We start from the raw sequence: 11181 nt of genomic DNA on the forward strand, positions 1-11181 counted from the left end.
TTTTTTTTTTTCTTTGAATGATAGCAGTGTTTCAGGTCCACAAATATACATTATATAAAGGATTTCTTTCTGTGTGATCGTACCTAAGAATAGCTGCGTCTGGCTTTGCAGACAGGGGACGATTGATGCATAAGTTTTGGCTTGTTTAACATATTAGTGTATGAATTTGGTATCTGTGCAGGATATGAGTGTGGGTGTCATCAGTGTCTGTGTATTCCCATCAGCTTGAACTCTAATAAAAAGCGGGGCCTGCAGTCAGTGAAGATTGTGTGAATCCAGAAAGTCCCACACCGCAGCTATTTCACACCCACATACTTCCTCTAATCTTATCGCTCTGCTGGCTCGGAGGTCTTAAAGTGTACGGACTGTGCGTGTTGAGAGTATGGGGCAACTGTATTTATGTTTGAGTTTGTTTGTGTGGGTGTCTTTGTATGGTTTCATTCTTTCTTCTTTTTTTCCCTTTTTTTTTGCATAACTGGACAATGTGGTAGACAGAGACACGAGAAATGGAGGCGAGAAGAGATGACGTGGCACAGGTCACGGGACAGACTTCATTTGAAATACACCATAGTGTAAACTTTGCGCCTTTGAACAAGCATGTGGTAACAAATATACTGGAGGGAAAGTGTGTGCCTTTACAAGCACCTTAATGTGGCTTGCTCTCCCAGCTTTGTGTAGTTTTTGGCAGGGAGATGAATCAGAATCCAGACTTCCTCTGAGAACGAAGACTTAAAGAAATCCTCACCAGAAGACAGAGGGGTAAAATCCCTTCTCTGTCTAATGGGAATTACTCAGTGCTCTTAGTAAGTCAGATGTTTGGAAGGTTTGTGCTGAGCCAAGCTTTTTTTTTCACTTTACAGTGAATAACCATATAAAGCTGCCCTTTTGATGGGTAATAGCAGTAATTTATTTGACTCAGCATTGTTTCCCTCTGTGAAAATTTAAATATTTTATGTGCAAATGCCCCCTTCACAGCCACATAAGCACCAATATTCTCTGTGTAAAACAAAAAAGTATTAATTATGTGTTACTTTTGCTCTACAAAGAAGAAAAATGTTTGTTTTTTATTCTTTGAAGGAATGACTTTTTTGTTCTTCTCTTCCATTAAGTTTTGTATGACTATCTGAGAGGGTGGGAGATTGCCATTAAGTTCCCGGTGGCTTTCTGTAACCACGCAGTTAATGTTTGATTGGATTTCACATATCTAATGTACACACATTCAACCTCAGACATATTTAACTGAGAAAGTTCTTATCCCAGGGAGGTGACTGTGGTGTATTAAGGGGGATGCACAGCTTTTCCAAACCCACCCTCTTTTTTCCGCCCTATAAGATACCCCATCTACCACCCAGCCGCAGATGACTCAGTTACTGTTACTCACGCTCACACACACACACACACACACCTGGGGGTTAAATATAGGATAATTTTACCATTCCCACATGTTCTGAGTGGGTGTGGAGGTCAGAGGAGTTTTGACCCCCTGCCTCCACATCCCTGCGCTGAGACACACTAAAAGGAGGAGGTGGTCTGTGTCTCAGAAGGTGACTATGGCTTTCAGCACTTTTACCAAACGCCCACATTATATCCCAGGATTCCTCCTTCTCTTGCCCCTGAAAACACAGCGTTCCCTGAGGGAACTCTCGAAATAAGGCATTAACAGCATGGAGGGAAAGCGGGATAGATAAAAAGAGAAAGAGGCCATGACACAACACACATTATACAAAATGCTGACGGGCTTAGTATAGAGCAATAAGTACATAGACTGTGTAAGCAATAGGAGGGTGTAAACTAAAGCGACAGGAGAACAGAAGAGGGGTCAGCTAAAAACTTGTAACCAAGCTCCCCAGAGGCCATGCAGACACTAACTTCTCTCACACCCCTCCTCTTTGCCTAAATTATGACCTCCATTCTTCTGCTACTTCCCAGCATGCAGTTTTACAGATGTCCAGAGACAGGAAATGTGAAAATGGACAGCAATTTAAATCACTCTCCTCTGGTGACGGAGGGACAAGCGAAGATTCCCAAATACTTAGTATGCGTAGGCCTCAAATCCAAACAGCATCAAGGAAGGATACTTTTCTTAGAAAACATACAACATGCAAAACCTTCAGAGATTTCCATGATTCCCATGTCTTTCACAAACAATAAACAGCAAGAAACCAGACACTATGGACTGAACTTCTTGGTTTTTGAGGCCATTTCTCAAACTCATTAAGTGTTTTTTTGAAAGCTCTCAGTGTGTTTTTGTCCTATCTTCCTCCCCCCCGACCCCAGCCAGTAATAACAGATGGCTGCCTCTCCCCGAGCCTGGTTCTGCTCAAGGTTTCTTCCCGTTAAGTGGGAGTTTTTCCTTCCCACTGTCACCAAGTGCTTGCTCAAAGGGGGTCATTTCTCTGTATTATTGCAGGGCCTTTACCTTATAATATAAAGCACCTTGAGGCAACTGTTGTTGGAATAAAAGAGAACGGAACTAAATTGAAATTAAATTAATTTCAGCATTCGAATATGCTGGAATGTTAGGAAACTGCAGTTCTCAGAATAACCATTAAAATGGAAAAATATCCATTTGGATGTGAATATTAACTAAGAAATATAACAAAATGCTGGAATAAGCATTTACAGAATAAAGAGTAAATGTGATGCCATCAAAGTATTTAGTATTAAAGTATAGTTTTAATATGTATATATGGGGATAGTAAGCTGAATCTTTACTTTGAACTTGAAACTTTAGTTTAAACTCTGAGATTTCATATACTGGGACAAACGACACATGCCTGGACACTGTAGGTGAGAGCCTTTCATTGGACTGGAGGTCTGAGGTCTAGGTTAAGCAATATTTAGTGCCAAAAAATGAGCCGACTAACTGAATATACCTAAAATGATCACGTTTTTCCTTCCTTGACTGCATGGACATGAGATGGGATGCCAGGATTCATAGTTCAGAGAGCACGAGACATTTTCACACATGAATTGGCCACCGCAGACTTGAAACCTTTACCCCACTGAGGATCTTTGGGATGTGTTTGAGAAGACTTTAACAGTCCAACTCTCCTGTCGTCACTTCTAGCAGATCTTTGTGAATAATTCATGAAGCTCTGGATGGAAATAAATATTGTGACATTGCATAAGTTAATTGAAATACCACGGTGAATGTGTCCTGCCAACAAAGCTAAAGGTTGTCCAATGAAATCTTAGAGTTTAACTTTTTTTTTTTGGCTGGCCAGTGAGTCACACAGTGTCATTATTTGTAGAACAAAAACTAAGTCATAATGCAGAAGCAGTTAGTGTAAAACTAAGTGCACCCTTATTGCTTCTATAGTAATTATAAGAGTAAGTAAGAGCAGCCAGGTGGTGCTCATCAGATGCACTTTGTTTTGGAGGAAGGAAGGCTCAGGGTTTAAGTAGTCATCATCATGGGCTCATCCGATTAGAATGAGATTAAGCAGTCATCAGTCATTTGCAGGTTTTGTCCTTTTATTGGATAATGGGTAAAGGAAAGACACACATGGACTGCTCTCTCTAAAAAGGACAAAGTATGATTTAAGTAACTCAAAATAACACATGAACTCAGGAGACTCAAACAGAAACTCACCTCAGCTGCCGCCCCATGTGGGAGTGAAGAAAGAGTGAGGGGTAGGTGAGTGCAGTCCTTATATAACGAGTGACAGGTGAGTGCAATTAAGAGCAAGCACCACACCCAATCAAAGGTGAGGAAAAGAAACAAGGTGCATCTGGTGAAGTGAATGTGCTGAAAGGTGAGCCTTTACAACAGCCACCCCCATATTTCTACTGAGAAATAAGTTCAAAGGATTAGAGATGCTGTTTTTCACGAAGCGGGGGCAGAGGAATCAGACATGCTACAGGTCTAATATAGGTTCAGGGGGTCGACCTAGAGGTTGACAACGCAGGCCAGACAGTTCAGGGGGCCGACCATGTAGCCAGCGGTGGCGGCAAAGCAGGTCCAAATGCCAACTGCAGGCCCAGACCTGCAGACCGTCGGGCAGTTTTGCAGGTGCTGGGGGCAATTTACGGGACTTGGCAGGACCAGGTGATGCAGGAGCAAGCGGTGCCCTGACCACTGGTGGAATGGCAGCCACAGGCGGTGGAACTGGTGATAGCGGCACTGCCGGTGACGACGTAGGTACTGCTGATGGTAGAGTAGGAGGTGGCTGAATGAATTCAGAGCCATCAGTGGACACGAGGATGTGCTGGAGCGGTTCACCTGAACCTGAACTGGAAGATGTGAACAAACATTGGGCATGCGTGGAACTGCTCTGGGGTTGGAAGTCTGTGATTGGACCTTGGAGTGTCCATCCTAAGCGGGTTTTGACTGCTGCAGGAGATCCAAATGGTCCATGTCTAACTGGTGCAATAGGCGTAATAAGGTGGGTATGATCAGAGCCTATGAGCAGTAGTGGAGCTGCTTTGTTAATAAAGGTTAATGGGATACCTTGAAGATGCTTGTGTCTTTGTTGGAGAGATGATACGGGGTAGGTGTGGTCTGAAAGTGCTAACTGACTTGTAGCGAAGGCATTATTAATTGTGTAAGTTTTCTCTGGATGTGCGATGGGAGAAATCTGGAAACTTACAGAAGAACCTTGAATGGTTTCAACTTCTTGATGGACAGTTCTGAGTGATAATTGTCAGCTTTCCCAGTTAGGTAGAGATGCTGAGCTGCAGATGTCAGAAGCATGGTGCGTTGAGAGCCATCGTCAAGTACGGCATATGTTTCAAGAGTTCTTTTGCCATTTCGCAGGAGCACTTTCACAACTTTTAATAGTACAATGGGACAGTCACTAGGTTTATCAAAGTACAGTGTCCTCACTACAGGATTAACTTCAGTTCTAGGTCTCTGATTCACCTCACACAGGATCTGTAGATGTCGTCCCATGCAGGAGGCACATGCTTTCCTCAGATCACACTTTGCAGCCTGATGAGTTCTAGCACAACGCCAACACCGTTTGTTTCTCTTTATCCAGTTTATTTTCTCATCCTTTGTCTTGTTAATGAACTCAGGGCACTTGCTAATGTGGTGTTCAGGTGAGCAGCAATATGCACATCTTGCCTTAGTCATTATGATGGGTTGTGTTGCCTGTACAGGATCGGATGGATTTGTCCCATGTAATATTGTTGTGAGTGGAGGGGTGTACTTACAGGCAGGTCGTGGCTGGTTAAAGGATGAAACAGGACTGTCCTTTCTTGGTTGACACTTGCACTCCATTTGCAACCAGGACGAGAACAAAGGTAAGTCATACATCATATCTCCTTGTTCCCTGTAAATGTGCCATTTGAAGCGACTGGAATGCTCTGCGGGCAACTTTTCAAGTAGGCGATCGACATGGGAGCCACAATTTAGTTCTGTCTGTCCTTGATCACCCATAGTGCTAAGCAAACCAACTAAAGCTTGCACACGAAGAGCAAAGTTATCCAGAGTCCGACCATCACCTGCTCTGATAGGAGGAAGCTCCAGTATATTCCGTAGCTCTTTCAATGCTAGCTGTCTTGGTTGCCCATAACGCTCATCAAGGGCTTTGATGGCTTGAGTGTATGGGTCAGGAGCATAGGAAAAGGCAAGAGCTAACTATTTAGCTTGGTCTACTTTCAGATGATCGAGAAGGACATGATATTTAAAGAGCTCTGTCTCATGAGGGTCAAGAAGGTTAGTAAGGGCCATTCGTAACAGCCTATACTGGATTTCATCTTCACTGGTAAGGTCTGGGAAAGAAGGACCCTCAAGCTTATACACATGTGTTCTAGTGCTAACAGGGTGACTAGAACTAGCAGTAATGGGTACCGAAGGTTTTTGTGCACTCAAAACATCAGATGTAGCTGGTTGCGGCTTTACAGGAGGGTGCTGCCTTGGTTCTGGAATGCAAACGAGAGGTTGAGCGGGGTCTTCATCTAGAGGAACAGCAGGTTGAACACATGAAATCTGGTGGGGACCTTGCAATGGTGTGGCCAGGAAATTAAAAGGAGTCTCGTCTGGTGTAGGAAAAACTGGTCTAGGCAAACCACTTGAAGGAACTGCAGCATCTAATATTGTTGAATTAGGGACAGGAGGGCTAGCAGCCGGAACTGCACCAGAGTGACGGCTAACCTGTGGGGGCTGAGAGGGTGACTGACATGTTGCTGGATCAGTCACTGGGAACTGCTCATGTTGCTGATGCGTTTGGGGAATGGCTTGTAAACCACATACAGAGGATTTGCTTTCATCAGATGAGACAGTGTGAATTGAAGATCTGGAGGAACTGCGAGAATGGGGAGGAGATAATTGAATCATGAGTTGCCTAATCTCCCTCATCGTCATCAGGAGTTCCCTCATCACCTCATCTTGATTGATGGGTAAAGGAGCAGGGCATGCCTCTGGTTGGCTTTCTGACTCTCCGTCAGGATCCTGCAGCCCATGTGTGTCTGTGTCACTATGCTGGCATTCTGTTTGACTCCCTGTATCACATCTAGCACTTATACCTCCAGGGTACTGAACGTCATACTGCAGGTGGGCAGGAGGTCGACTATCACGACTGGAACGTCTCAAACCTTCAGTCAATGGCTGCTGTGAATCCATGATGATAACACTACTCCGGCTCGGAGGACCATGTTTTGGAGGAAGGAAGGCTCAGGGTTTAAGTAGTCATCATCATGGGCTCATCCGATTAGAATGAGATTAAGCAGTCATCAGTCATTTGCAGGTTTTGTCCTTTTATTGGATAATGGGTAAAGGAAAGACACACATGGACTGCTCTCTCTAAAAAGGACAAAGTATGATTTAAGTAACTCAAAATAACACATGAACTCAGGAGACTCAAACAGAAACTCACCTCAGCTGCCGCCCCATGTGGGAGTGAAGAAAGAGTGAGGGGTAGGTGAGTGCAGTCCTTATATAACGAGTGACAGGTGAGTGCAATTAAGAGCAAGCACCACACCCAATCAAAGGTGAGGAAAAGAAACAAGGTGCATCTGGTGAAGTGAATGTGCTGAAAGGTGAGCCTCGACAACACACTTGATTACTTGATCATCAGCATGTGTGAGCAGCACAGATTCTGTTGCTACCTCTCAATCTAGCAAGGCCATTTACAAACAATTTGAAGTCCACCATTCTATGTTGACAAAGATTAGGAACAAGTGGAAAAGATTCAAGGCAGTTGCTAGTCTTCCCAGGATTGGTGTCACAGCAAATTCACCCTAAGATCAGACCACTGCCAGTGCCAACCCAAGAGCTACATCTCAGAGATCTACAGGATTCAATTAGCATACGAAAACTTTAGGGTTAATGACAACACGACTACAAAAAGACTAAAGAAGTATTGCTTGTTTCAAAGGGTTGTCAGATGATAACTTCTCCATAAAGGAACACTGGAGCACATGTTTGAAAAGCTGAATCTGAATCTGAATAAACCACAAGACTTCTAGAATAATGTCTCTAGAACAGATGAGATTAAAGTGGACATGTTTGGCCATTATGCAGAGCTCCACATTTGGAAAAACAAACAAACACAGCATATCAGCACAAACACCTCATACCCACTGTCAAGCATGGTGGTGGAGGGCTTAGGATTTGGGCTTATTTTTGCAGCCACATGACCAGGGGACCCTCCAGTCATTAACTCAACCACAACATAATGTCTGAAAAAGATAGAATCAAGGTGGTGAAATGGCCCAGCCAGTCCAGACTTCAACCTATTTAAATACTGTGGCAAGACCTTACAGGAGCTGTGCATAAATGAACGCACACAAACCTCAATGCACTGGTGCATTGGTTCGAGTGGTTCAAAAATTCCTCCACAACGATGTGAGACACTGATAAAGTCATACAAAAGAACATTACTTTATGTTATTGCTGGTAAAAGTGGTTCTACAAGCTGGTGTGTGTTCATTTTTCACACACTGCTTCTGCATTTCGCATCAGTGTTTGGTAAATAATGACAAGATGCAATATGTCATGTGGTGTAGTGCATCTGAGAATGTATTTATCTAATTTTAGATCCTGAAACAAACCAGAAAATCATTTAAGGATCTATAAAAGACTCATAAGAAATTGCAAATTTTCCTAGTTACACTCTATGCATAAAACGACATTTAAGGCAAAAGGCAGAATAATTTCCTGACAGCAGAGGAAACTCTTGCATTATCTTACTATTTTTTTTTAAATGTGACAGCAATTTCGGGGGATGGGGGGAAGGGGGGTGTACAATAGACTGAAAATGGAAGACAAAGAGTGTAAACTGTGTGGGTGAGGTGAAAATACCCTGGTGGTGCTCATAAAACATTTTTACCCAAGAGGAAGGAAAAAGCAACACGATGGCAGCAGCGAGAGGTGACTACTGAAAAACAACACTACATGTAAAAATAAAGAACAAACAAATATAGACCTCAGATAATGAGCAGGAAATCAAAGCGGGAGAGGGGTGTGTCACAAGTGAATTCACGGTCCAGTCACAAGCAGTTAGCATTAGCTCTAAGTCCAGGAGTTATCTGCACTGTATTCAGATTAGACTTTCAAAGGCATTTTCCCTTGTTGATCTGAAGCTTTGCATCTGAGTAAAACAGCTCCACGCTGTTTTTTTTAATGCTTTAAAATGGGAAATTCATTATGTTCATTACACATGGAAGAATTTTAGGCTCATACATTTCCTTTGAACGCTCTCATGGCTGAATGATTTCCCAAGCCTCTCTCCTGTTTTCTCTTTGTACCTAGTCCCCTTTCTCTAGCTTCTTTATGCAGGCCTTCAACTGTCACGGCTCTTTAGTAACTTTGCATCTTTCCATGTGATAAACTGGCCCTGTTGGCAAAATGGCCCATTTAAACGGAAAGATATGAAGTTCCTCATCTGCAGAGTCAGAACACCTTTCGTGTATTTTTATGTATGTCATAAAGGGGAAAGTCTGAGCACCAAGGTATGAGTTTCCCTCCACCCTGATGAAGCATCTTCATATGTGCTTCATCAGGTTGGTGTGTGTGTGTTGTTTAAAGTATCTACGTGATGGATAATGAGTCGGCACGTTGAGGGCTCGTATTACCCCCCGAGGGTGTGTGACATCATGGTTTCCAAACTGGTTGGTGGGTCTATATTAAAAAAGCCCTGTCATATTACACACACATACACTCATACAGTGAAACACTGTCTTAACTGAGTCACAGAGGAATGAAAGTCAGATGCTTTCCCAGTACCTATTTTTAAGATCAAGACTCAAAGCTTTGATTTTTTTTAACCTCCCCTCCCTGCTTAGTATAATAGTTACAACAGTGCAATTACCAGAATGGCAACAATCCACACTGCATGCCCAAAGTGCCTCTGTGCAACAGCTCAGCATTTTTAGTAGCTGGTGATGAGGCGTTTTAGATGGCAGCATTGCTCTGTCACCTGTTGCCTGGTCCATCACTCCACCGCTCTGATCAAGACTTAAAAAGCACCACAGAGCTTTTTAAGTCTGGATTCAGATGCCCCTTTGTAACTTCAGGCAAGATCCCCAGCAGCTGAAACATACTGAGTGACTTTCGTCATACTTTAAATATTCCTCATCACTATGAGGTCAAAGCTTCCATCTAACCATTAAAATATGTCAGTAACTTCTACATGGCCTGACATATAATTTGATAGATGCATTTCACGGTTCCCACAATGTGTCCCACTGACTGATATTCTTCTAGTGTTTCCTCTAGCTCCACCATGAGGTCAAATGTCTTAACAACTTTTACTGCAGCAGCATTATGAGTTCAAAATAATCATTTTTCTGATACTGGATTGGTTTCTGACATGCGAAAGAGTAAATTGCAGAACGCTAACACAGCTAACTCTGTCAGTGTGAAACCACACCAGGTGTGGTCATCGAATCTTCATCTAGCACCTTGAGGCGACTGCTGTTGTGATTTGACATCCAGCCTCTTCGGCTTTTTGTCTCAAGTCAGGTCGAATGACCTCTCATACCAGACTAGCCATTATTAAATTATAAGTTTTTGCAACTCGAGTGAATAATTGAGTTAAAGGTTTAAGTCTTGTGCCTCCCGCTCTTATGATTTGCATCTTAACCTATTTAACTGACCCCTTTTTCCTATTATATTTTCTCTTTTTTCCCCCATCTCTTCTTATCTTCTCATCAAGTTGACCTTCCCTGTCCTCTACTTCTCTCACCCTTCTTTTCCACCACTTCTGCTTTATCTCCTCTGATTTCCTGAGGTATTGGGGATATCGTCTCACCCCTGCGAGGAGTAGCTGATCTCTCCCTTTAGACTCTGAGACTAGGATAATGCCCCCATTAGTCTGTGGCATCTCTCCCTCTCTGTGTTTCCTTTCTGTTGCCTGTAAACCACACATCCACTTGTCAAACTCGGTGAGTGGATGGAGGGAGGAGAAAGGTGCTTTGAAGATCAATAAGAAAGCCCTTCATCCTTCACTCATTCCTCCCACCGGACATCTCACAGACACACAGAGCCCTTCCTCCCTTTTTTTGCTCTTCCTGCTGGCCAGCCTAGATCCACCATAGGACGCTGACCTTCTCTGATTTGATTCCACTGTAACTTTATGGTATGATGACAGTGATCAGTCCTCACATCAGAGACGTGCATCAATCATGTTGGAATGTGCTTCTTGTTTTGTTGTCTAATGCGACATCTGCTGGTTACCTCTCTGTAATGCAGAGGTATTTTTTCCCGCTCAAAAGTGACCTAGTTGCACTATGGGAAGCTGGTTGCTCCTTTCAGCAGTGTTGCCAACTTAGCGACTTTGTCGCTATATTTAGCGAGTTTTCAGACCCCCTAGCGACTTTTTTTCTTAAAAAAGTCGCTAAAAAAAGACGTGAAAGCGCGTATCGCTTTTACTCTCAACAAGCAGCGGGTGCTGTAACACAGTCAGTTCTTCTTTTACTCTTTTACTCTTATGCTGTTTTGTAGATCACAAGGTTTAAAACTACTTATAAACACACACACACAAAGTAACTCCACCAGAGTGCCTATTTCGGATCACTTTTGCCAGTCCAAGCCCGGGTAAAGGAGCAGGGTTGGAATTGTGACATTAAAAAAAAACAATAATTGCTAAAAGAAATTTAATTTGTAGTTCTAAATAAACTCTAAATGCATTTAGGACGTTTTTTACTCACTTTATGTCTCTTCCACGATGTTATTTCTCTCTCCAACAACATAGGTTACAATTATATTAGCATGACCAATTATGCAAATTAGGT

The 11181-nt window shown here is 42.9% G+C and overlaps 1 protein-coding gene across 2 annotated transcripts; it reads right to left on the bottom strand.

Moving 5' to 3' along the window:
• Positions 1–3380: 3380 nt before the first annotated feature.
• LOC109204939 (uncharacterized protein KIAA0754-like) lies at positions 3381–6858 on the bottom strand. Of its 2 annotated transcripts, none has more exons than XM_019367187.2 (2): positions 6822–6858; positions 3381–6647 (listed from the first exon to the last, which is right to left on the bottom strand). In XM_019367187.2, the coding sequence occupies exon 2, from the start codon at positions 6566–6568 to the stop codon at positions 5585–5587; it is 984 nt and encodes a 327-aa protein (XP_019222732.1). In that variant the 5' UTR covers positions 6569–6647; positions 6822–6858; the 3' UTR covers positions 3381–5584. The 2 variants fall into 2 exon arrangements, with proteins under 2 accessions (XP_019222732.1, XP_019222731.1); XM_019367186.2 differs by having other exon boundaries at positions 3381–6748; positions 6822–6843.
• Between the last annotated feature and the right edge of the window lie 4323 nt (positions 6859–11181).

The sequence above is a fragment of the Oreochromis niloticus genome, linkage group LG14, assembly GCF_001858045.2.
Source record: "Oreochromis niloticus isolate F11D_XX linkage group LG14, O_niloticus_UMD_NMBU, whole genome shotgun sequence".
Taxonomy (NCBI): Eukaryota; Metazoa; Chordata; class Actinopteri; order Cichliformes; family Cichlidae; genus Oreochromis; species Oreochromis niloticus.

Coding starts and splice junctions, on each gene's coding strand:
- LOC109204939 (XM_019367187.2), bottom strand. CDS start 6,568: ATGGATTCACAGCAGCCATTGACTGAAGGTTTGAGACGTTCCAGTCGT.